The sequence below is a fragment of the Octopus sinensis genome, linkage group LG1 (assembly GCF_006345805.1).
Source record: "Octopus sinensis linkage group LG1, ASM634580v1, whole genome shotgun sequence".
In the NCBI taxonomy this organism is placed as follows: Eukaryota; Metazoa; Mollusca; class Cephalopoda; order Octopoda; family Octopodidae; genus Octopus; species Octopus sinensis.
The window spans coordinates 32,714,766-32,741,392 of record NC_042997.1 but is presented as its reverse complement, the minus strand read 5'-3'; the positions used below and the strand labels follow the sequence as shown (position 1 = coordinate 32,741,392).

The window sequence follows — 26,627 nt, the reverse complement described above, 5'->3', positions numbered from 1 at the left end:
TAAAACATCAGCCCAGGACAGTGAATTGGCAGATTTGTTACAATAGCAGATATGTTTCTTTGTGTTTGTTTCAGCATTTTGTGTTCTGGATTTTTTTTATGGTAAACTTAATCCAGTTTAATGCCACCGCCCGAGTTTTTGAGTGTCTTTAGCAGAGTCCCCTCTGTTGCAAGCATTCAAATCAAATCTCTAGTTTGGGAATAAATTACTCCTATTCTCCTACTAGTCTTGGAAGTCTTGTAAAAATAAAGGTTAATGAATGCTGCTTTTTCCTCCTTGACAAAGTACTAAGAGAAAATAAAAAAAAAACATAAGTAAAGCAAAGAAACTTGTAAAACAATTAGATATGATAATAAATGTTTGGCCCTGGGTCAGCCTGATTGAGCAGACATTTAATTGTGTTCAACTCATCCATGATCATCTTGTTTTTGTTCAGGTATAAAATATCCATGACTACAACCTTGTACGATGATGATAGTGGTGGTGGTGGTGTGATGGTGGTAGTAGTGATGGTGGTGATGGTGATGGTGTTATTGTTGATGGTGATGATGATGTTCCTCAAAAGAATAATTTTATTTGATTTCTGATGTTTTCTTTATGATTTTAGTTGCTTTATATTTTGTTCACTAATCTATTTATTTTTTTTCTGTTAATCTATTAAAGCTAATTGATATGATGGGAAGCCTTTTAGAAAGACCATTGATTAAGAAGGATTTTAATGGAAAATACCTGGAAATTGTTGACATGCTCAATGAAGAATTGGACACAGCAAAGGAAATGTACAATGAGCAAATGGTTCTGTTGAAAGAGACAGGATGCATCATGGTGCATAAATTCATGCCAAAAGTATCTGGAAGTTTGAAGTGGGCCCAAGAATTGCAAGAGAGAATCACTAGTTCAGTTGGCAGTTTCAAACATCTTGACCATAGGTAATTGAAGTGTTGTATTCACTAACAGCTTTTGTATAGTTGTTACAAATTCCAGTCATCTCTTCTTAAGAAAATGTACATCATAACCAATTGAATGTTTAGAAGCAATTGGTATCTTTAGAACATTTAGCACAAGGCGGCGAGCTGGCAGAAACGTTAGCATGCCGGGCGGAATGCTTAGTGGTATTTCGTCTGCTGCTACGTTCTGAGTTCGAATTCTGCTGAGGTCAACTTTGCCTTTCATCCTTTTGGGGTCGATTAAATAAGTACCAGTTACGCACTGGGGTCGATGTAATCGACTTAATCCCTTTGTCTGTCCTTGTTTGTCCCTTCTGTGTTTAACCCCTTGTGGATAGTAAAGAAATAGGTATTTTGTCTGCCACTACGTTCTGAATTCAAATTCCGCCAAGGTCAACTTTGCCTTTCATCCTTTCGGGGTCGATTAAATAAGTACAAGTTACGCACTGGGGTCGATATAATCGACTTAATCCGTTTGCCTGTCCTTGTTTGTCCCTTCTGTGTTTAACCCCTTGTGGATAGTAAAGAAATAGGTATTTTGTCTGCCACTACGTTCTGAATTCAAATTCCGCCAAGGTCAACTTTGCCTTTCATCCTTTCGGGGTCGATTAAATAAGTACAAGTTACGCACTGGGGTCGATATAATCGACTTAATCCGTTTGTCTGTCCTTGTTTGTCCTGTCTGTGTGTAGCCCCTTGTGGGTAGTAAAGAAATAGGTATCTTTAGCTCATTTATATTTTTTTCCTATTATCTTTTACTTGTTCCAGTTATTAGACTGCTGCAATGCTGGGGCACCACTTTCAAGGGTTTAGTTCAGTGGTCCTTAACTGGGGTCCATTTGTCCCCTGAGGGTCCGTATATGATTTTTGGGGTTCCATGCAACAACTTACCATAACTTAGTGGTTCAGCAAAAGGTACTGCTAGAATAAGTACTAGACTTAGCAAAAGATAGGTACTGGAGTTGCTTTGTTCAACTAAAACCCTTCAAGGTGGTGCTCCAGCATGGCCACAGTCCAATGACTGAAACTAGTAAAAGTTATAAGATAAATCCTGCCATACACAAACAGGAAAATGAACATTATAATGGTGATAATTGTGTTACTTTTTTGCTTTTTCTCTCTTTTATTTCCATCTCTAGTTGTACAACAAATGAAGAAGCAATTCTTATTTACAGAAAATATGAAGAAATGATGAATCTACTCTCCAAGTTAGTTCTATAATTTTTTTATTATGCATCCATTGAAAGTATAAAGTAGCGAATTGGTTTCAATTTCCGGTTTTAGTCAACTCCATCTCATATGCTTCTGATGTCCTTCAGAAATGCTTGGAGACCACACAGTTATTTCCTTCACTTCTAAAAAAAAAAATTGGGACATTTATTATATATGTAAGAACTCAAAATAGCCATTTGAATTATATTCCTTTAATGTCTTCACCTTGACCACTGGAATTCCCAAAATTTAATTTTTATCTAAAATTCTTGTCGGTTATGCTTGATCATCGTGTAATAATAAATAAACATGCTTGTGATCAGAATATTAACCTGGCCATGTCTGACCAAAATATTATACCTGTTTTATGTTCAAACTAGTCAGATCTTGCCTCTCACACCTGTCCTATCCTGCCATTCTAAAAATAAAGCAATCACATCGTTGAAATCTCAAAACTATGAAATAATGCATGAATAATTCAATACAATGTGAATATACAAGTATTGCATTTGATAGCGTAGATTGAATTCCAAAGGGTTAACCAATCATCTGATTATTTCATTTTATTGTTATTTTTCTTAAACCCTTAACTCCCTAAAGGGCATAGGCCATCAATATCTTTCCTCCACTGTTCTCATTTCTGGACTATCTTTTCTGTTTTCCTCCAGTTGAATCCCCACTTCCTTATGGCTTCTTTTTGGAGTTTGCTACACGATGTCATATGTTAGTCTGACAGAAAACCTTCTCACAACTCTTGTTAGCGCTAAATTGTCATCAATGCTTCTCTTACTTTTCTTTTCTCTAGGTGGAGGTGTTGGCCCAATACAAACCCATTTGGCTTCTGTATTCTTTCCAAGAACCTCTGTTAGTTGGAATGTTTTGCCACTACGGTGAGATTGTAATCTCATTTTAAAACTGAATTCACCATAGGCACAGGAGTGGCTGTGTGGTAAGTAGCTTGCTTACCAACCACATGGTTCCGGGTTCAGTCCCACTGCGTGGCACCTTGGGCAAGTGTCTTCTACTATAGCCTCGGGCCGACCAAAGCCTTGTGAGTGGATTTGGTAGACGGAAACTGAAAGAAGCCCGTCACATATATGTATATATATATGTGTGCGTGTGTGTTTGTGTGTCTGTGTTTGTCCCCCTAGCATTGCTTGACAACCGATGCTGGTGTGTTTACATCCCTGTCACTTAGCGGTTCGGCAAAAGAAACCGATAGAATAAGTAATGGGCTTACAAAAGAATAAGTCCCGGGGTCGAGTTGCTCGACTAAAGGCAGTGCTCCATTATGGCCGCTGTCAAATGACTGAAACAAGTAAAGTATAATCCCTTAAATCAAGAAAGCTAATTAACTACTTATATACTTTTGACTAGGATGATTAAGCAATTGGTTATCTTAATTAAATTTGATCATCAATTGATTGTTTCCACAAGGTTTGGTTCTCGTCGCTGTGTGATAGATTGTGTGCCTCAATGTCCCTTAGAGCTATGCCAGTGGAGTGCAAGCCCCTGGTAGGATCTCCCATGCTGGACTGGTCAAAGGATAGAGGACCGAACTAATGTGGAACACCTCTTCCCAGAAGTAAAAATGGGTTTGTATAGGGCTGAAACTTTACCTTGATAGAAGCAAAGTTATAGATACATTGATGATAATTCAAAGCCAACAAGACCTGGGAGAGGAAAGGCTTCCCCCAGGGTAACATATGATGCTGTGAAATCTGAAAAGAAGCTGCAAGGATGTAGGAATTCAACTGGAGAAAAGCAGAAAAGACTACCCAGAATCAGGAACAGTGAAGAAAGGTCATCAATGGCTTATGCTCGATAGGGAGTCTACGCCGCATCCTTTCTGTCCAATGGCATCACTTTGTCTCCAACAATTTGGTGTAATACCAGTGCAAAATCACCTCCCTCCGACAAGTCATCCTAATGAGACGTCTGCGTTGGCTGGGTCATGCCCTCCATCGTCAACCAGGAGAATTCATCTGTGAAGCAATTGTCCCAGCTCCCCTTCAGGGTTGGTGAAAGCGATGTGGTGGACAACGAAAAACCTGGCTGATGACAGTCAAGGCTTGATCTGGAACCCAACCTAGGCCCCCATATCTATGGCGTTCGCTGCTGGAATAAGGAGTGGTTGGAGATCACATGGTCGTTAGCCTCAAATCGCCAGGTCAGGTCGGCATTTGTAAGAGACGCAGCATTGAGGATGAATGAAGCCAGCTCAACCCACCCCGGGTGAATGCTGTCTCAAGACAAGAAGAAGAAGAAGATAGGGAGTGAAGGGTTTAAGTAAGTCAAATTTCTTTACATGTGCCTGGGACACCCTTTAAGCATCCTAACACTTTGATTTATTTATTATTCAAGTATTTATTTTTTTGTTCATTTTCTGTTTGTATATTTATGTTATGTTGTAGTTTTGAAAATGAACAATACACAGAGTGGTCGAAAACTGTTGATGATGCCTGCTGTTTTAACCTGTCCCAGCCTTTGTTGTCAAGAAATGAACAGACCAATTTAATCTCAGTGAACTTTGATGCTCAGGTTAGTAAATACACACACACACACATGTGTAGAGACAGGCAGACAGGTAGTCATACAGAGAGAGAGAGAGAGAATGAAAGCAATAGCTTTATAGATATGAAATTTGTATTTAATGAAAATGCCTCTGTAAGTGTAACAAGCCTTGTATGTAAACTGCTCTTCTCTCTTTTTAGGATGAGAGGACCCTTTGGTTATATCAAAAACATCATAACCTTTATAGTGCTGGTGTTATGATGAAATGCAAACTCTGTAAAGGGGTTAATATTAGGAAAGGCATCCAGCCATAGAAACTACGCTAAACATGGAACATACAAGTGATTTGTGGTGGCCTCCTGACCCATCTAAGTGGGCAGTAACTTAGAATAAGAATTGTCTCAGACCATCTCAACCCTTCCAACCTCTGCCAGCATGAAAATAAACATGATGATAATCATTATCATCATGATCATCATCAATCAATGAATATTATAAAAATTGATTAATGTGGCAAGTAAACAGAATTGCTGCTACATTGGACAAAATGCTTAGCATCATTTCTTCTAGATTTTTGCATCCTGAATTCAAATCCTTCTGAAATCCACTTTGCCTTTCATCCTTTTGGGAGTCAGTAAAATAAAGTACCAGACAAGTACTGGGGGTTGATATAATTGACCAACCCATCCACTAAAACTGCTGGCCTTGTACCAAAATTTGAAATCAACGTTATATAGCTAATTGGAAATTACATAACTTTAAAAATATAAAGTAAAAAATTCAGAATTTTCACTTAATTTTTTTTTCTAGCTTATTGCTGTGTTAAAGGAGGTTAAGTACATGGAAATCCGTGGCATGGAAAATATTCCAACCAGCAGCAATGAACTTTATGCTAGAAGAGATGACATCTTCCAATATGTCACCAACCTTGATATGATAGTTCTTTGGTATAACAACATCAGAACATCCATCATAGAGGTAGAATTCCCTCTTATTGAAAAACAAATTGACGATATTGATCATAAATTGAAAAATGCTGAGAAAGTTATGAACTGGAATAGTTCAGGTAAGATAAGATCAAAATTTCTCTTTCTTTATCTTTAAACTAGCAGTATCGCTCGGCGTTGCTCGGGTTTGTTTCAACCCTTTAGAATTGGAATTTTTGAAAATTAAAAATTTTGCATTATGTAGCTTGTTATTCTCTTTGAGTGAACATTTTTCTGGTTGAAATACACCAAAAAATGGCGACACAGCAGTCAGAAAATCGTAAAAAATAGGGATTTTCATAGAAAAAAAAAAAGCAGCTTTTTGATGTAAATAATTTTTGGTATTAACATGGTCCAATTTAAATTTTTTCTTCTACGGAAGGAAGAGCAAGCCTTCTTCTATCATACTCTCAATTTTGATCAACTTGCGCGGCAGGGTCTCGGAGGAGATGGTGTTAGTTGAAGGCTACCAAACCTGCCATACACAGACAACTTCAGCTTTATATATGACAACACAATAAACCAAAACAATAATTAGTATCTTCTGTCTTTTATTTATTTTAGTCATTAGAATGTGGCCATGCTAGATCACCACTTTGAAGGGTTGCAGAGAAACAGATTGACCATATTACTTACTTTTTTAATATCTGGTACTTGTTCTATCAGTTTCTTTTGGCAAACCATTAAGTTAGGGATATAATAAAACCAACACCAGTTAGCTGTCAAACAATGGTAGGGACAAAGCCAGACATGAACACACACACACATGACAGGCTTCCACACAGTTTCCACTTACCAAATTCATTTGCAAGGCATTGGTTGACCTGGGGCAAAAGTAGATGACATTTACCCCAGGTGCTGCACAGTTGGACTGAACCCAGAATCTTGTGGTTGCAAAGCAAGCTTCATTACCACACAGAAATACCTGTGCCTGTTGTATGACAATAATAAGCTTAAAACAATATCACAATTGTGTTTGTGACAGTATTTAGCTTGTTGTTGCTTTTAATATTTAGGTAAGTGGCCGATGCCAATGTTGTTTAACTGGCCCCTTAAAAGCACCCTTCAGTTGTTAGGTGATATGTTGTGTTTGTGAAGACTTGTTGAACTGAGTGAGATCATACCTGTGGCCAATGCTAGTGTCATGTAACTGGCCCTTTTAAAGCACCCTTCAATCGTAGGACGATATGCTGTGCTTGTGAAGACCTGTTAAACCAATGAAATCGTAGTTGTGGCCAATGCCAGCACTGTCTGAGTGGTACCCGTGCCGGTGGCATGTAAAAAGCACCATTCAAGTGTTGGGTCTCATAGAGGCAGTAACAAGTGAACAAGACCCTTGGCAATATACCATGCTTGTGAGACCATATTTGTGAGACCATATTCAGGGCCGATGATGGTGTCAGGTCAATGGCACCTGTGTCAGTGACACGTAAAAAGCACCCACTACACTCTCAGAGTGGTTGGTGTTAGGAAGGCATTCAGCCATAGAAACCTTGCAAAATCAGACTGGAACCTGGTGCAGCCCCACTGCTTACTAGTTTTCAGTCAAACCGTCCAACCCATGCCAGCATGGAAAGTAGACGTTAAACAATGATGATGATGATGTAAGGGTAAGGTTTTATATTTAGGTAAGGGTAAGCTTTCTAAAATCCTTGCAGAATGGAGGATAAAGGATAACTGGATGAAGTTAGTAAGGTTTATAGCTAGTGGTTGTTGTTGCTGTTGTTGTTGTGAATGTTTCTGTAGTCCATTATACAAAATGACAGAATGGTCTGCTTGATCTAGGAAGACCCAGGGTTAAATAACATCAATATAGGGTCCAGTTATAGTTGAGTGGTTAAGAAGTTTGTTTTGCATTCCTGTGGTTTTGCCTTCAAGCTCAAAGCATCAGGTTGAACCCCTAGCCTCAGGTCAACAAAAGCCTTATGAGGGGAATTTGGATGATGGAGATTGTGTGGAAGCCTGTTGTATATATATGTGTGTGTGTGTGTGTGTTTGTGTTTGTTTGCCCTACTGCTTGTCGACTGGTGTTTGTTTGGTTATATCTCCGTAACTTCGTGGCTCAGCAAGAGTCTGACATTATAAATGCCAGCCTTAAAAAAATTAATATTGCTCTCAATTTGTTTGATTCAGCCCTTCAGTGTAGTATTCCAGCATGGCCACAATCAAATTACTGAAACAAGTAAAAGATAAAAGACAAAATGTTTTCAAGATACTTATGCATTAGCATGACTTTTCTAAAACATATTTTTATTTATATTATATATTATATTATATTATATTATTATTTTGTATTATATTTAATCATATCATATTATATCATATCATATATCGTATCGTATCATATAACATATCATATCATATATCATATATATCGTATCCTATCATATCATATCATATTGTATCATATTATATTGTATCATATTATATTATATTATATTTTATTATATTATATTATATTATATTACATTATATTCATCATCATCATCATCATCGTTTAGCGTCCGCTTTCCATGCTAGCATGGGTTGGACGGTTCAACTGGGGTCTGTGAAGCCAGAAGGCTGCACTAGGCCCAGTCTGATCTGGCAATGTTTCTATGGCTGGATGCCCTTCCTAACGCCAACCACTCCGTGAGTGTAGTGCTTTTTACATGCCACCGGCACAGGTGCCAGACGAGTCTGGCAAATGGCCACGATTGGATGGTGCTTTTTATGTGCCACCAGCACGGGGGCCAGGCAAGGCTGGCAACGGCCACGAACGGATGGTGCTTTTTACGTGCCACCGGCACGAGGCCAATATTATATTATATCATATACTATATTATATTTTCAAAAATCAGCAGCATACCACTTTCTCTCTCTTCCCACTTTTAAAAAAAGGCAAGAATTGAACTTGGATTCTGGATTATACCTTACTCTAAGACATTTTGCCTGACCCTCCACTGTCTCAGCTGTGAAATAAATAAAACAATGGTTGACTTATTCACATTGTTAACAGGAAAATAAAATTTAGAAATTGGATAATTTTTACCTATTCTGTTCATTTATTTGTACCAATAGGTATTTGGGAATACATTGAAGAAACTAAAAACATGGTTTATGATCTGGAATCTCGCTTGCACAACTCTAAGGATAATGTTCAAAAGATCGAACAACTGATGGCAACATGGAGCAAGACACCGCTATTTGAACGCAAAGATGATAAGTTTGGGTCATTATTAAATTTGGACGATCGAGGAGAACGATTGAGAAAACGGTACAAAGAGATTGAAGAAGCAGGTGATCAGATCCATAAATTGTTACAGGTAAAAATAAAAATCATAATTTTTTTCATCTTCATTTAATGTCCATATTTTCATGCTTGCATAGGTCGGACAGAATTTATTGAGGCAGATTTTCTATGGTCAGATGCCCTTCCTATCACCAACCTCCCCCTATTTTCAAGCAGGTTAGTATTTCCCCATGGCCAGACTTGTATTTTTCATAAAGACAAGGGTGTGTGTGTATGTGTGTGTATGTACACACACACAACTCAAAAGGCCTTGGTTGGCCTGGGTAAATTAACATCATCATCATGTTCCAGTTACTCAGTTTTGGCATTGCTTTTAGGGCTTGATACTCTTCCTGATGCCAAGCACTTTACAGAGTGTCCTGGGTGCTTTCTTCTATGATATCAACATTAGTGAGGCTGTTATGTAATTTATAAGATTAAAGAGCTTCCTTGACTAAGTGGGAACATAGTTGACAGGGTGGTGGCCTTATGGTATATGTTGAGAGATATAAGGCGGCGAGCTGGCAGAAACATTAGCACACCGGGCGAAATGCTTAGCGGTATTTCGTCTGCATTATGTTGTGAGTTCAAATTCCGCCGAGGTTGACTTTGCCTTTCATCCTTTCGGGGTCGATAAATTAAGTACCAGTTACGCACTGGGGTCGATGTAATCGACTTAATACCTATGTCTGTCCTTGTTTGTCCCTTCTGTGTTTAGTTCCTTGTGGGTAGTAAAGAAACAGGTATATGTTGAGAGATTAAAGTACGATAGGAAAGACAGAAACAGGTTTGTTGTTGTAGAGGAGATTTGTGACCATCCTGCATTATATAAGGGTGGGAATAATTGGGGTGGAATTGGAAAGATGGTGGTGATGAGATATCAAAGTGTACCCACAAGGCACAAGGTGAATGGAGAGAGTGTGGGGACTGAAGATTGGGAAAGATAGGGGATAAAAATATACTGAATTTTGAAAAAAGCTTTTGTATTTTTTTCAGGAAAATGTTGACTATTTTAAAGCAGATCCCAATTCAGAAGTTTGGAAAGCTTATGTTGACTATGTTGATGACATAGTTGTGGATGGATTCTTTAGAACTATTGATACCAGCCTGACATTTTTACTAGAAAACACTGAATCAAACTCAACTCATGAACCATTATTTCAAGCACAATTAGAATTGTGTAAACCTGACATGGTATTTTCTCCATCTTTGGATTATGGAACTGCAGATGGTTTCTATGATCTGGTTGATGGTGTGGTTGGCAGCATCTACAAACAAGCTACTCTAATTCTTCGCTTGGCAAAACACAGTGACCAAGTAAATTACCAGGTTGCGTATCTTGTTTTATATTCTGTTTAACTAACTAATTTATTGGTAAGAACTTACTAGCAAAATAATTTTTTAATAACCCTTCTAACAAAATGCAATTTTTATGATACAGTGTCTATGTATTTCAATTACTTTTGAAAATAATCAAGAAATTGTGTAATTTAGTGAAAAACATGCTCCAGTGTCTGCTTTACTATGGTTTTTAAAACTGAAAGCTCTTCTTAACACCAACCATTTTACAGTATGTACTGGTTGTTTCCCCTCATCAGTTGTCAACTGAAAGTTGTAATGATTTTGTAACCTTCCTACAGCATCACTTCTTTTAGCAGTGTTGAGCAGTATTGGTGATAGAGGAGAATGTCTGGAATTTTTGACTCATAGTATTCTTTTCTCACAAATTATCCATGCAACCACCACATTTATAACCACTCCAATCAAGTAGCAACAGTTTTCTTTTTACTAATCGCTGAAAATGTCATCTTTCCAAACAGCTTGCTGGTGAGTGAATCATTACTAATCAGCTGAATAGCTCTCTATTTGGATGGAGTCTCAGGTATTTGTGTTTGTATGTATAGTAGTGTCACTGCCTCAGATATATGAGCAATATTCCAGTGTACTTTTATGTATTTATTTATTTGTAGCCTGATTTAGAAGAAATGGATGAACTCAATGATAAACGAAATGAATTAATGGAACGTGTGCAAACTGTCATGAACAAAGCATGTGAATATCGCAATTCCTTCGACACATATGCATATCTATGGGTTGATGACCGAAATGAATTTATGCGTCAGTTTCTTCTATATAACCATGTCTTGACCACAGAAGAGATAGAGGCGCATGCTGAAGATGGAGTGCCTGAATGCCCTCCAACATTAGACCAGTTTAAAGAACAGGTAAAGAGACAATCATCATCATCATCATTATCATTATCATCATCATTGTTTAATGTCCACTGTCCATGCTGATATGGATTGGATGGTTTGACATGAATCTGGCTAGCAGGGAGCTGTCCAGATTCCAACTGTGGCATGGTTTCTACAGCTGGATGCCCTTCCTAATGCCGACCACTTTACAGAGTATACTGGGTGCTTTTTACACCTTGTTTTGATATAATTATCTGATAAGTACTTAGTTGGGTTGCAACTTGTCAGAATCTGTTGATCAGAGGGCAAAATGTCTTGCAGTATTTGCTATCATCGTCGTCAGTGGTGGCATCGTCGTCGTCGTTGTTGTTTAACGTCCACTTTCTATGCAAGCATGGGTTGGATGGTTTGACCGGGGTCTGGGAAGCCAGGAGGCTGCACCAGGCTCCAGTCTGATCTGGCAGTGTTTCTACAGCTGGATGCCCTTCCTAATGGCAACCACTCCGTGAGTGTAGTGTGTACTTTTTATGTGCCACCACCACAGGTGCCAGGGAAGGCTGGCAACAGCCACAATCGGTTGGTGCTTTTTACGTGCCACTGGCATGGAAACCAGTCAAGGCGGCGCTGGTATCGGCCATGTTCAGATAGTGCTTTTTACATGTCACCAGCACGGGTATCACAACTACAATTTCCATTTGATTTTTTGATGTTGATGTACTTGACTCAATAGGTCTCCTCAAGCACAGCAGGTCGCCCTACAATCCAAGGTAAGCACAGCATGCCATCCTGCGATCCAAGGTACTTTGGATGGGCTGGGGCTTCTTATGTGAAGCTGGTGCAGGAAACAGCCTTGAACTCTTTGTGTGGAACAAATCTTGAAAGGAAATTTTTCTGATGCTACCATCAATTGCCATTATAATAATATAATACAAATAAACTAAAACTGAAATTTCTATGAGATTAACTTTTTTTAAAAAGAAAATTGAAAAATAAAAACGTAATCTTTGCTATGACTTATTTTCATTTTTCAATCATTTCCAAACAGATTGATACCTACGAGAAGATCTATGATGTGGCAGAGACAATTCAGAAGACTTCAGTTTTTGAATCATGGTTTCGTGTTGATGCCAGTCCATTCAAACAAGCTTTGTTAAACATTATTAAGAGATGGAGCTACATGTTTAAACAACACTTAATTGATCATGTGACTAATAGGTAAATATATCAGATCATTTTATTAATACCGGTTGTTGCTGTTATTGTGGTTAGTGTATTGGGCCTCTGTGAGCTTTAAGTGTCTATGTTGTGTTTGGACATTTTGTGAGCTTTGTGTGTTTAATGCTCTATGTTTGTGTATCTTTTATCTTTCTTTAAGTATGTCTTCTACATGTGCTGTAAATCTTGTGGAAGTGTTAGTAATTTCTATAATTTTTATCTTGTGTGTATGCGAGAGAGAGAGAGAGAGAGAGAGAGAGAGAGAGAGAGAGAGAGAGAGAGAGAGAGAGAGAGAGATGTTGTTCTTTAGGCCCAGGTTGGCTCTGACCCAGAAAATCTAGGTTCAAAGCTATTCTAGCAGTGACAATCCTGTCTCTTTTTCGTGGATTCAATGTTTATAGTGTGCTACACTGTATTGTAATGTGATGTGTTATGTTGCTGCTGCTGTTGCTGTTGTTGTTGTTGTTGTTGTTGGCTCACACCATTTTAACTACTGTGTCTAGCTCCCCTGGCTACCGGTTTGCCCTGAAGGAAATATATGTATATTATTAGTGAATCCAGGGAATAAATATTATTTATGCTGTTGAAGTTTTGGTTTTCCTTCGACAAATAATTTAATGTAAGGGATGAGACCTGCTCCCCTCAAGTGTTACAGACCTTTCATCCTGTTACAAGACTGTTTGCTGGGGAAGGTGATGTGGTGGCCTGGATACAAAAAGAGAGACTTCTGGTGGTGCTGCAGGGTACTGAAGATGTGGCTAGCCTTATGCTGCTGCGCTTAGAAGGTAGGGTGCTAAATCCCTACAAAGAAACAAACAAAGTGGATCAGGTGAAAGGGGAGAAAATTGAAGAGCATACGTGGGAGTGGTGTTTAGAGCCTACAGCAAGATCAGGAGAACAAGGTGGACAGGCAAGCTGGTCAATGATTATGTGAGCAAGATCAGGAGGTTGGCAAGGTTAACAGGGTTTGCCAGTGCAGTGATGGAGCGGATGGTGAAGCTGGTTTTTGTGACCAAATCATATGTTTGTGACCCAATCATATTTCAGTGCATCTGCAGCAGATGCCAGACATCAGACGATGTCAGTAGGAGAAATGATGGATAAGATGTGAGTGTTAATGCAAAACAACAGCATATGTGAGGGATACTTGCCATCTCAATATGGCTAATCACTAAGGGTGGGTGTTACTGTAGCTTTTAGCCCCAGGAGAACATCATCTCCAGCTGGCTTTAGGCACACTTTCTGTGCCCTTATGGTATTTGCAAAGGGAGGTCATCCTTCCCTCGTCAACCCTTTGCAAATACCATAAGGGCACAGAAAGTGTGCCTAAAGCCAGCTGGAGACGATGTTCTCCTGGCGCTACAAGCTACAGTAACACCTACCCTTAGTGGTTAGCCATATTGAGATGGCAAGTATACCTCACATTGTCGTGCAGTTACTGTTTATATCTCGTTCAGAGATTTATTATTGCTAACAACAGCATAGTTCTATGTTTAAAAGCAGTTCAGCTATGACTATACCATCATGTTATCAGTGAGATCCAGTATTGACATTCTTCAACAAGGACATTTTTCACTGAGAGAACAAACACTTTTTAACCCAACATTCTTTGTCCATTTTCATTGCATATTCATATCAGTACAGTCATATATTCTCTATTCATTGGCTGTTGTCTTTCATGTTTAACCACTCTCTCATCTCCCTTAAACTCTTTCATTGTATGTTTAACATCCAGTGGATCACAATTACCTCAAAAACCTCGATTGTTACCAACTATTACAGCTATTATCTTCCATTTCTCTCTCTCCACCCTCTCTCTCTGTCCTCCCCCCTTTCTCACCTCCTGTCGTTTTTTTCTCTTCTTTCACTGTTGGCAAAGCATTCAGGGTGTTGTGCCTTGCTTAGGGTCTGACTATAGTTGTAACATTTGAGCCTATAACCATACAAACAATAGTTGCAGTAACTGGAGGCGCAATGGCCCAGTGGTTAGGGCAGCGGACTCGCAGTCATAGGATCGTGGTTTCAATTCCCAGACCGGGCATTGTGAGTGTTTATTGAGTGAAAACACCTAAAAGCTCCTCGAGGCTCCGGCAGGGGATGGTGGTGATCCCTGCTGTACTCTTTCACCACAACTTTCTCTCACTCTTACTTCCTGTTTCTGTTGTACCTGTATTTCAAGGGGCCGGCCTTGTCACTCTCTGTCGCTGAATATCCCCGAGAACTACGTTAAGGGTGCACGTGTCTGTGGAGTGCTCAGCCACTTACAAGTTAATTTCACAAGCAGGCTGTTCCGTTGATTCGGATCAACCGGAACCATCATCGTCGTAACCGACGGAGTGCTTCCAAAGTTGCAGTAACTTAACTTCTCCATGAGTATTTCTTGTTTGACTAAAAAGAATTAATAGAAACAAATTCATGAAAATTATATCTTTGCTTCTAAGTGGAATTGAATTTTCTCTCACTCTACCAAGTATTTTGTTTCTTATGAAAAGCATGTTGTAGGACATTTTTTCATCTTAATGTTTTCATTTCATCCTCAGTTTGGCAGACTTGTCTGAATTCATCAAATCAGCTAATGAAGGACTGACCAAGACCGTTGAAGAAGGTGATTACGATGGACTTGTAACTATCATGGGGAACCTTGGTGCTGTGCGTGAAAGGCTAGCTGCCACAGATGAGATGTTTGAACCTTTGAAGCAGACAATTGAGTTATTGAAGATATATAACCAAGAAATGCCAGAGGAGGTTCACATTCAGCTAGAGGTGAGTAATTACTTGGAAGAAAATGGGGGTGACCAACATGATTATGACTGGAGCACCAGCCAATGATAAAGTGTTTCACATAAAGGCGCAGGAGTAGCTGTGTGGTAAGTAGCTTGCTAACCAACCACATGGTTCCGGGTTCAGTCCCACTGCGTGGCATCTTGGGCAAGTGTCTTCTGCTATAGCCCCGGGCCGACCAATGCCTTGTGAGTGGATTTGGTAGACGGAAACTGAAAGAAGCCTGTCGTATATATGTGTATGTATATATATGTATGTGTGTGTTTGTGTGTCTGTGTTTGTCCCCCTAGCATTGCTTGACAACCGATGCTGGTGTGTTTACGTCCCCGTCACTTAGCAGTTCGGCAAAAGAGACTGATAGAATATGTACTGGGCTTACAAAAAATAAGTCCCGGGGTCGATTTGCTCGACTAAAGGCGGTGCTCCAGCATGGCCGCAGTCAAATGACTGAAACAAGTAAAAGAGTAAAAAGAGAGTATATTCTGTTACCAGTGTTATATTATGTCCTTAGCTATGACACTCATATCTGAATTGCTGACCCTCCAGTACACTGCTATAAGCCATAATGAAGGTGCATGACCTAGTGGTTAGAGTGTTGAACTAACAATTGTGAGATCATGGTTTCAATTCCTGGACTGGCTAGTGCATTGTATTTTTGAGCAAAAATATCTCAGGTCACTTCCACACCTGAGATATTTTGTTGTTTGTTCCTTCTCGAGCCATGCCTGGCTCATAAGGGCCGGTTTCCCGATTTCCTTGGCGTAGAGGTTCCCCACCTGGATGGATGGGATGCCAGTCCGTCGCAGGTGAGCTGCAAAATGCAGGAAGAAAGAATGAGAGAAAGTTGTGGCGAAAGAGTCAGTAGAAGTTCGCCATTACCATCTGCCGGAGTCGCATGGAGCTTAGGTGTTTCACTCATAATCACACACATCGCCCGGTCTGAGATTCGAACCTGCGATCCCTTGACTACGAGTCCGCTGCTCTGATCACTAGGCCATGTGCCTCCACTACACCTGAGATATGGTACACTGCGATATGGTTCAGCCAACATCAATTTGATGGCAGGATTGAGCTAATGTGCAGTACATACATTTGGTCACTATAAACCAATCATTTGCACTGATTTTTTGGCAAGAAATTGCAAAACCATCTTTTTTGGACTACAAGAAGAAACTACCATCATAAGTCATAATAACATTGTTGTTGTTAGCTCATATTTGTTGTTTAACCCCGAGTTGGCCCTGGCCCTGATCAAGTAGATTTATGATTTCACAGGCAGTTTGGTAATCATCATCATCATCATCATCATCATCATCATCATTGTTTAACGTCTGCTCTCCATGCTAGCATGAGTTGGACGATTTGACTGAGGGCTGGCGAACCAGATGGCTGCACCAGACTCCAATCTTGATCTGGCAGAGTTTCTACAGCTGGATGCCCTTCCTAACGCCAACCACTCCAAGAGTGTAGTATAATGACTGTCCCATTTTATTTCAGGTAAACTGAGACTACATTACCCAGTGTGTCAATTTCTTTAAAATTACAGAATATCATTTGAAGCAGATTTCACTACTATTTCTAGCAGGTTGAATAACCATGTAGAAGCTTTCTCATTGACTCAAACTTCTCTTTGTTGTTTTCATTGGCAATTTTTTTCTGTCTTTATTTATTTTAATTTTGTTTGCTAAACAGGAATTACCTGAAAGATGGAATAACACAAAGAAAATAGCAATCACAGTCAAACAACAGGTGGCACCACTTCAAGCAGCTGAAGTTAACAATATACGCAGAAAAACAGCAGCATTTGATGTAAAACAACACAAATTCCGTGAAGCTTTTCATCAGATATCTCCATTTTTCTACACTTGTCAGAATGCATATGAACATTTAGATAAGGTGAGATATTACTTAATTTGATGGGGACAAGGTATAATTGATTATATTGATTCCACTACTTGAAAGGACAAAATTGACCACAGTACAAACATAAGGTAGGAATGTGACTAAATACTGTAAGGCATCATTGTTATTTTAATGTCCACTTTTCCATGTCTGCTTGGGTTGGAGGAATCTATTGCGGAAAATTTTCTACTGTCAGATGTCCTTCCTATTGCCAATATTTACCTGTTTCCAAGCAAGATAATACTTCTTCATAGTCAGATGTGTTTTTGCAGAATATTGGAAATGAATGACATTCATTGACAACAGCCACATGATGTCAAGACAAAGAGACACATGTATACACACACACACTCTCTCTCTCTTTCTCTTTTATACACACACACACACACACACACACACACAGTGAGCTTCTTTCAGTTTCCATTTATCAAATTTAGTCATAAGATTTAGGTTGTAGTTGAAGATGCTTGCCCAAAGTGATCAAACTTGAAACTATGTGGTTGGGAAGCAGATGACGACGGCGGCAGCAGTGGCAACGATGATGACAACAATGATGACAATGACAACGACGACAATGACAACAACAATGACGACGACAATGACGATGACGACAACAACAATGACGATGATGACGACAATGTCGACGATGACGACAATGTCGACAATGACAACAATGACAACAATGACGACAGCAACAACAATGACGATGATGACGACGACAATGACGATGACAACAATGACAACAATGACGACAGCAACAACAATGACGATGATGACGATGACAATGACGATGACAACAATGACAACAATGACGACAGCAACAACAATGACGATGATGACGACGACAATGACGATGACAACAATGACAACAATGACGACAGCAACAACAATGACGATGATGACGACGACAATGACGATGACAACGACAATGACGGCGACGACGACGATGAAGTATAAAGAAGATTTTAGAATGATTTACTCATTACCATCATCATCATCATCATCAAATTCCCTTCACTGGTGCAGCCAGTCGTTGGGGTGTTACGTTAGATGCTTTGCAGTCAGCTCATTGCCATTGATCTCTGTTCTGTTATGCATTACAGAGTTGCAGTATTGAGACCTGTCCAGCCCTTAATGTTGTCAGACCAGGATTTCCTATCTGCTCCTCTTTCACTCTCCTTCAACTATGTCCTGAAGAATAGTTTTAGACTGGGAGTTGTGGATATGTGATCATATTTGGCAATCTTTCAAAGACCCATTGAAATGCCATAATAGTCTCACAGTCAAGACATTGGTTTATTAGAGACAGGCAAAAGACAGGTCATTGCTGAAGATCATATCAAGGATCTCTCTCAATATAAAATAATAATACTCATACGACATAGATGTCTTTTATCATAGCTAATGCAAAACAGTGCTTATAAATGCCATTGGGTGCATCTGGTTCTAGTATGAATGCCAAGCAGGCTGAGTGAGTACTTTGACCTAATCTATTTTTTTACTGCCCACAAGGGGCTAAACACAGAGGAGGCAAACAAGGACAGACACATGGATCAAGTCGATTATATCGACCCCAGTGCGTAACTGGTACTTATTTAATCGACCCTGAAAGGATGAAAGGCAAAGTCGACCTCGGCGGAATTTGAACTCAGAATGTAACGGCAGATGAAATACTGCTAAGCATTTCGCCTGGCGTGTTAACGATTCTGCCAGCTCGCCGCAAGTTCTTACCCACGATAGATTACTCTGTCTGTTCATCATCTTTTTAAAATTTCATCTTTTTTTTTATTAGTGTGTCTTTTTACTTAATAATCTGTTTAACTGATGTGTTTCATTTACATCAAATTTTCAACATATCCCTATCATCATCATCATCATCATCATCATCATCGTTTAACGTCCACTTTCCATGCTAGCATGGGTTGGATGGTTCGACTAGGGTCTGGGAAGCCAGGAGGCTGCAGCAGGCCCAGTCTGAATCTGACAGTGTTTCTACAGCTGGATACCCTTCCTACCGCCAACCACTCCGTGAGTGTAGTGGGTGCTTTTTACATTCCACCAGCACGGTGCCAGGCAAGGCTGGCAACGGCCATGATCGGTTGGTGCTTTTTACATGCCACCGGCACGGGGGCCAGTCGGGGCGGCGCTGACAATGGCCACGTTCGGATGGTTCTTTTACATGCCACAGGCACTGGTATCACAACTACAATTTCCATTGATTTTTGAGCGATTTCGATTTCGATTCCGATTTCACTTGCCTCAACAAGTCATCGCAAGGAGAGTTTTGTGTCCCAAGAAGGAAAGGTAGAGGCCACAGGTTATGGCCTCACTTGTCCTGCCGGGTCTTCTCATGCACCGCATACTTCCAAAGGTCTCGGTCACATGTCATGTATATTCTATGTCTTTATACTTTCTGTTTTTATGTAACATTGCTTCTATCCAGCCCCACTTGTAATCCCTATGTTTATGTATCCCTTTGTATATATGATTGGGTCCCAGTGGCATATAAAGAAAGCACCACTATTTGTATTGACTGGCTGAATTGTTAGAGCAACAAACAAAATGCCTTGTGGTATTTAAATCTGACTCTTTACATTCTGAGTTCAAATCCTGCGAAGGTCAGTTCTGCTTTTCATCATCATCTGCATGCATTTCATCCATACAGGAATGCCTTGTGGTATTTGTTCTAGCTCTTTACATTCTGAGTTTAAATCCTGCTACAGTCAGCCTTGTCTTTCATCTATCCAGGGATGATAAGGTACAGTACCAGTCTAGTACTGGGGTCACTGACATCTAATGACCCTTTCTCCTCAAAACTGCTTGACTTGGGCCTGTAGGGAATAAAGTACCAGTCAAGTACTATAGTTGACTTATTTGTTTTAATCCCACCCCAACTATCCAAAATTGTGTTCTTGTACTTACATTAAAAATCATTAATAATTTTATTATTACTGTTTTTTTTCTTCTTTTTTTTTCTTTTTTTCTTTTTTTTTTTCGAAATTGTCGTTTAAAAGTATCATGAAGAGATTCACAAAATGGAGATGGAGATGACTAACTTGCAAGCGTCAGCCAGCCTGTTTGAAGTTAGCATCCCTGATTTCAAGCAGTTGAAACAATGCCGCAAAGAGTTATGTTTGCTGAAGCACCTCTGGGACTATATAACAGTAATTCAAAGCAGCATCGACCACTGGAAGACGACGCTATGGTTGGACATTGACGTTGACCAAATGGACATTGACTGCAAACTGTTTTCGAAAGACATCCGCCAGTTAGATAAGGAGATGCGAGCATGGGATGTGTATAGCGGAGCGGAAAGCACAGTTAAAAACATGCTCACGTCTCTTCGTGCTGTCGGAGAACTGCAGAACAAAGCCATACGCGATCGCCACTGGCAGCAGCTGATGCAGGCCACAAATGTAAGGACTTGTTTTTGTTTCAACAACAATAATCACACTATTTACATTATCTATATTTGACGGATATTTGTCCCCATCTTGTTTGTTGTTAACACAACGTTTCGGCTGATATAGGCGCATGAGTGGCTGTGTGGTAAATAGCTTGTTTACCAACCACATGGTTCCGGGTTCAGTCCCACTGCGTGGCACCTTGGGCAGGTGTCTTCTACTATAGCCTCGGGCTGACCAAAGCCTTTGTGAGTGGATTTGGTAGACGGAAACTGAAAGAATCCCGTCGTATATATGTATATATATATATATATATATATAATATATATATATATATATATATATATATATATATGCGTGTGTGTATTTGTGTATCTGTGTTTGTCCCCCTAGCATTGCTTGACAACCGATGCTGGTGTGTTTATGTTCCCGTTACTTAGCGGTTCGGCAAAAGAGACCAATAGAATAAGTACTGGGCTTACAAAAGAATAAGTCCCGGGATTGAGTTGCGCGATTAAAGGCAGTGCTCCAGCATGGCCACAGTCAAATAACTGAAACAAATAAAAGAGTAAAAGAGATATACCTTCCATCCTTCATCAGGTGTCTTGGGGAAATTTCAAACCTGGGTTCTCATTCCTAAGGTATTTTTTTTTGATGTTGTTATTATTATTAAGGTCACAATACCTTAGGAATGAGAACCTAGGTTCGAAATTTCCCCAAGACACCTGATGAAGGCTGGAGGGTATATCAGCTGAAACGTTATGTTAACAACAAACAAGATGAGGACAAATATCCATCAAATGTAAATAATGTAAATAATGTTCATAATTCCTCATCTCTTAAATATAGATCTGAACAATAATCACTTCTTCTTCTTCTTCTTCTTCTTCTTCTTCTTCTTCTCCTTCTTCTTCTCCTTCTTCTTCTTCTCTTCTTCTTCTTCTCTTCTTCTTCTTCTTCTCCTTCTTCTTCTTCTTCTTCTTCTTCTTCTTCGTCATTTAACGTCCACTTTCCATGCCAGCAGGGGTTGGATGGTTTGATTGATGACTGGCAAGCCAGAAGGCTGTGCCAGGCTTCAGTCTGATCTGGCAGGTTTCTACAGCTGGATGTCCTTCATAGTGCTAACCACTCCGAGAGTGTAGTAGGTGCTTTTTACGTGCCACCAGCAAGGGAGCCAGTCAGGTGGAACTGGCAATGATCACATTCGAATGGTGCTTTTTACATGCCACCGGCATAGGAGCCAGTCAGGTGACACTGACAACGACCATGCTCGAATGGTGCTTATTATGCGCCACTGGCATGGGAGCCAGTCAAGTGGCACTATTTGTAATTAAAAGATACATAGTGTTATACTTATTCTGAAGATTTCTTTAAAGATGTAAGTGTATCAGTAGTATAGTTGGATGGAGAGTAATGGGGTGGTTTGCCTGGGTGGTATTTTTATGTGGACAGCACTTTTGAGTCTGCTATATAAGCCTGTATAGGGAGCAGAGGCAGCAAATTCAAGGGCTACCCACAGAAGTGCATGCGGAAAAACTCAAGTAATTAGCATAATGAATTACTAAAATACTTATCACTGAAACTGGTATGAGATTGAAGTACTTTTACCTTTTAACTTGTTATTGTCTTAACTCTTAATTCTTTTACCAGGTACGTTTTGTAATGGATGATACTTGCACTTTAGCTGACCTTTTACTGTTGAACTTACACAATTATGAAGAAGAAGCTAAAACCATTGTGGACAAAGCAGTGAAGGAAATGAGCATGGAGAAGGTTTTAGGAGACCTGGATGAAACTTGGGGTGCTATGGAATTTGACCATGACAAACATGCTTCTACTAATACTACACTACTGCGTGCCAGTGAAGAACTAATTGAAACATTAGAAGAAAATCAAGTAAGTTTTTTTTTAAGTACTTAGAATAATTTTGACTCTGCTGTTTTAAATTTTTATTGATTTTGGTTAAAATGATGTGTATTTCGCCCCTCTCTCAAATTAAAAATGAGAGTGCAATTCATTCAACCAATCCAAGTATTTGACCAATATTTATGCTGTGCTGTCAACCCCCAGAAGGACGAAAGTCAGAGTCAACCACCAACAAAATTATAGCTGTCACTCGGCCACAATAATAAATAACAGGCGTAGATAATGCAGATGATCGTGTTCTCTTCACAGAGAACATGCCATAGTTACCTATTTCTTTACTACCCACATGGGGCTAAACACAGAGAGGACAAACAAGGACAGACAAACGGATTAAGTCGATTTTATCGACCCCAGTGCGTAACTCGTACTTAATTTATCGACCCCGAAAGGATGAAAGGCAAAGTCGACCTCGGCGGAATTTGAACTCAGAACGTAGCAGCAGACAAAATACGGCTACGCATTTCACCCGGTGTGGTAACGTTTCTGCCAGCTCGCCGCCTAATCATGCCATAGTTACCTCCCTTGTACATGGCCTCGTAAAAGTAGCACAAGATAATGGTCTGTATATTAGTGCCTCTATGAAGACATCTATTACATTCAGGAGGGCTCAGTAAGCATGATCGAGTAAAACCTTCTGGAATATATATTAATTCCTTTGTATAATTAAGAAGCAACATCACATCCACAGAAAATGATATAAAAATTTGTCTTGTAAAAGCATGGGCTACTCTTGATAGCCTCAGTGTCTTCTGGGAGTTATCTTAATAGAAGCTCCTTCCAATCAGTTCTATTGTATGGATCTGCTACATGGACATTCACTAGACACCTAGAGACAAGACTTAATGGTGCTTACACCTGCTTGTTATAAACTCTTCCAAATGTCTTACGGAAAACCTTCTGGGTCAAACCAGACCCACACACTACGCTGATCATCATCATCTGCATGCATTTCATCCATATAGGAATGCCTTGTGGTATTTGTTTTAGCTCTTTACATTCTGAGTTTAAATCCTGCTACAGTCAGATTTGTCTTTCATCTATCCTGGGATGATAAGGTACAGTACCAGTCTAGTACTGGGGTCACTGACATCTAATGGCCCTTTCTCCTCAAAACTGCTTGACTTGGGCCTGTAAGGAATATGACTGTACATAAGGAGTTGGTGACAAATGTCTCCTTTTGAACGCTGCACGGTCGCCCCTAACAAAATAAGAAGCCAAATACATGATATAAAATACAGTGCCAAAAGGAATGAATGAAGGACGACAACCATTCTACTGTTTGAGAGAGCAGAAGACTTTATTTACAAAGTGTACAAAGAGAGTGTGTGTGAGTGCTAGCAAGGTGTTGTGTCTGTGTGTTCGTGTATGCGACAGAGGTGTATATAAAACAGAATACAGAGCATAAGATACGTTTCTTAGCATATTGAGTTAAGATGGAATTTGTTTACCAGTTCATGAGGTACACGATAGCAAGTTCTATAACAACATGTTGAGGACACGAGGCAGAAGCCGGTTGGGCAACTGTCATGCAGCAGTTAGGGCTTCAACGATGTGCTGAGTCTCTTGATACAGAAAGTTCTTTCAGGTAGTCTGCAACTGTTTTTCTTCGGTGAAATATTCACAAACAGTATGAAGTTTAGACCTGGACGGTGTTGACGTGTACGTATTTGAAGTTGACGGTGGTAATGGCGACGGTGGTGGAGACGTCCTACGCTGCTGGTGTACATTAGCGTTGTCATGGCTGAAGCAGGAGCATGGCTGGGTGGTCAGTCGTCTGTCGCTGGAACTGGAACATGGCTGAGTAGCTCGGTGGTCAGGGACTAGACCTTCGACGGTCTAGAGCCAAAGACCTGGAATAGTGAATGCTGGTCTTTTTATAGGGTTTAGGTGGCTCAAATGAAGGATCAGAAAAACAGTGTCACGAGACCTTATCCATAGACCGTGATTGGTTGGCTTACACACTGGCGCGAAATAAGTTGAGAGACAAACCACACCAAATGCCAACCAATCAGAGCAGTTGACACAACAGGGTCAAACTAGCCAAAGATGGTTGTAATCTGCCATGAGATTATTCCTAATGTGTCTCTCAAACAGTGAGGATATCAGTCACGCTACAGGCCTAAACTAGAAACAATTATGCATGGCATGAATATGTTAAATATGACTGTACACATCTTATTTTAATCATTACTACTTAGTGTGCCTTTAATAAATTGTTTTATCATTTTATCTTTAATTCAATATACTTTGCATTGAAATTTACAGGTTCAGTTGCAGAATATGTTAACATCGAAATTCATAGATTACTTCCGAAGTGAGGTCACTTCTTGGCAAATGAAATTGTCTACTGCTGACCAGGTGATCAGTATTTGGATGGAAGTGCAACGCACTTGGTCTCATCTTGAAAGTATCTTCATTGGGTCAGAAGATATTAGAAAACAACTGCCAAAAGACTCTGAGAGATTTGACAACATCGATTCTGATTTTAAGGTATAAATGCTATATTTACTTTATCTTTTCTTATTTGAAATCTTCAAGTGAAAGCTCTTCTACCTGTATAAGCTGGACACTAGGTTTCAAAAGCATGATATAATCAATTACTTATATGAGAGCTGCAATGGCCAAAAGACCTTCTGAAGAAGAGAATATGGATCTGTGGCCTTACCCATGGTTATTAACCCTTTAGTGTTCAGATTACTCTGTCAAATATGGAATGGAAGCACTCCGTCGATTACGACGACGAGGGTTCTGGTTGATCCGATCAACGGAACAGCCTGCTTGTGAAATTAACGTGTAAGTGGCTGAGCACTCCACAGACACATGTACCCTTAACGCAGTTCTCGGGGATATGCAGCGTGACACAGAGAGTGACAAGGCCGGCCCTTTGAAATACAGGTACAACAGAAACAGGAAGTAAGAGTGAGAGAAAGTTGTGGTGAAAGAGTACAGCAGGGATCACCACCATCCCCTGCCGGAGCCTCGTGGTGCTTTTAGGTGTTTTCGCTCAATAAACACTCACAACGCCCGGTCTGGGAATCGAAACCGCGATCCTACGACCGCGAGTCCGCTGCCCTAACCACTGGGCCATTGCGCCTCCCTCTGTCAAATATAATGCTTTTTCATTCACATTGTTTTGAGTTAATCCTGCATTATCTTGTAGCTCTGAGAATTTGATGATGGGATGGTTTATTTTGAGGATGTCATTGTAGGATATGAGTGAAATGCCAGATCTAGATGGTATGAACATAAAAGAAGTAGAACATTTGGGCCGGATATGGCCGGTTTAAATGCTAAAGGGTTAAATAAAGGTTCCTTGTTCAAATCTTGTCTGTTACTATTTAGCCCATGTTAAATTGGTTTTCTTGTTTTATATCTTTTTCTTATTTAGCAAATTGTTTCTGAAGTTGAAGTCACAAAGAATGTAATTCAAGCAACAAGTTGTCCCAATTTATATGAACGCTTGGAGAAAATCCAGTCAGAACTGGTGAAGTGTGAGAAGGCTTTGGCAGAATACTTAGAAACAAAGAGACTGGCTTTTCCTCGCTTCTATTTTGTCTCTCCTGTTGATCTATTAGACATTTTGTCTAATGGAAACAACCCAACAGCCGTACGTACACCTTGGATTCTACACGTTTTTAGTTTTTTAAATTTGTTATCAGAATAGGAGAAGAAATAGTGCTCCATGATCTCACTCTCTCTCTCTTTTACTCTTTTACTTGTTTCAGTCATTTGACTGCGGCCATGCTGGAGCACCGCCTTTAATCGAGCAACTTGACCCCGAGACTTATTCTTTTTGTAAGCCCAGTACTTATTCTATCGGTCTCTTTTTGCCGATCCGCTAAGTAACGGGGACGTAAACACACCAGCATCGGTTGTCAAGCAATGCTAGGGGGACAAACACAGACACACACACACACATATATATATACATATATACGACAGGCTTCTTTCAGTTTCCGTCTACCAAATCCACTCACAAGGCATTGGTCGGCCCGGGGCTATAGCAGAAGACACTTGCTCAAGATGCCACGCAGTGGGACTGAACCCGGAACCATGTGGTTGGTTAGCAAGCTACTTACCACACAGCCACTCCTGCGCCTATGAGAGCTGTTATTGTTACATGTTGTTCAAAAAGAATTTTTATAAAAACTAAAGGAAAAGGAAGAAGTAAAAATGAAAGAAATTCACAGAAATCATTTCTAGTAAGGCACAAGACCTGAAATTTGGTAGTTAATTACATCAACCCTAGTACTTGACTGATACTTATTTTATTG

At 39.8% G+C, this 26,627-nt stretch overlaps 1 protein-coding gene across 1 annotated transcript in view; it reads left to right on the top strand.

Moving 5' to 3' along the window:
• The window catches only part of LOC115212689 (dynein beta chain, ciliary-like), a 168,850-nt gene that overhangs the window by 32,691 nt on the left and 109,532 nt on the right, over positions 1-26,627 (top strand). The window contains exons 10-23 of the mRNA XM_029781368.2: positions 664-929; positions 2,087-2,155; positions 4,574-4,700; positions 5,484-5,739; positions 8,720-8,964; positions 9,927-10,259; positions 10,901-11,155; positions 12,171-12,340; positions 14,881-15,103; positions 16,814-17,017; positions 20,038-20,439; positions 22,078-22,323; positions 24,619-24,843; positions 25,742-25,960. Coding sequence (XP_029637228.1) covers positions 664-929; positions 2,087-2,155; positions 4,574-4,700; positions 5,484-5,739; positions 8,720-8,964; positions 9,927-10,259; positions 10,901-11,155; positions 12,171-12,340; positions 14,881-15,103; positions 16,814-17,017; positions 20,038-20,439; positions 22,078-22,323; positions 24,619-24,843; positions 25,742-25,960 — 3,240 coding nt within the window. The remainder of the gene's footprint in view (positions 1-663; positions 930-2,086; positions 2,156-4,573; positions 4,701-5,483; positions 5,740-8,719; positions 8,965-9,926; positions 10,260-10,900; positions 11,156-12,170; positions 12,341-14,880; positions 15,104-16,813; positions 17,018-20,037; positions 20,440-22,077; positions 22,324-24,618; positions 24,844-25,741; positions 25,961-26,627) is intronic.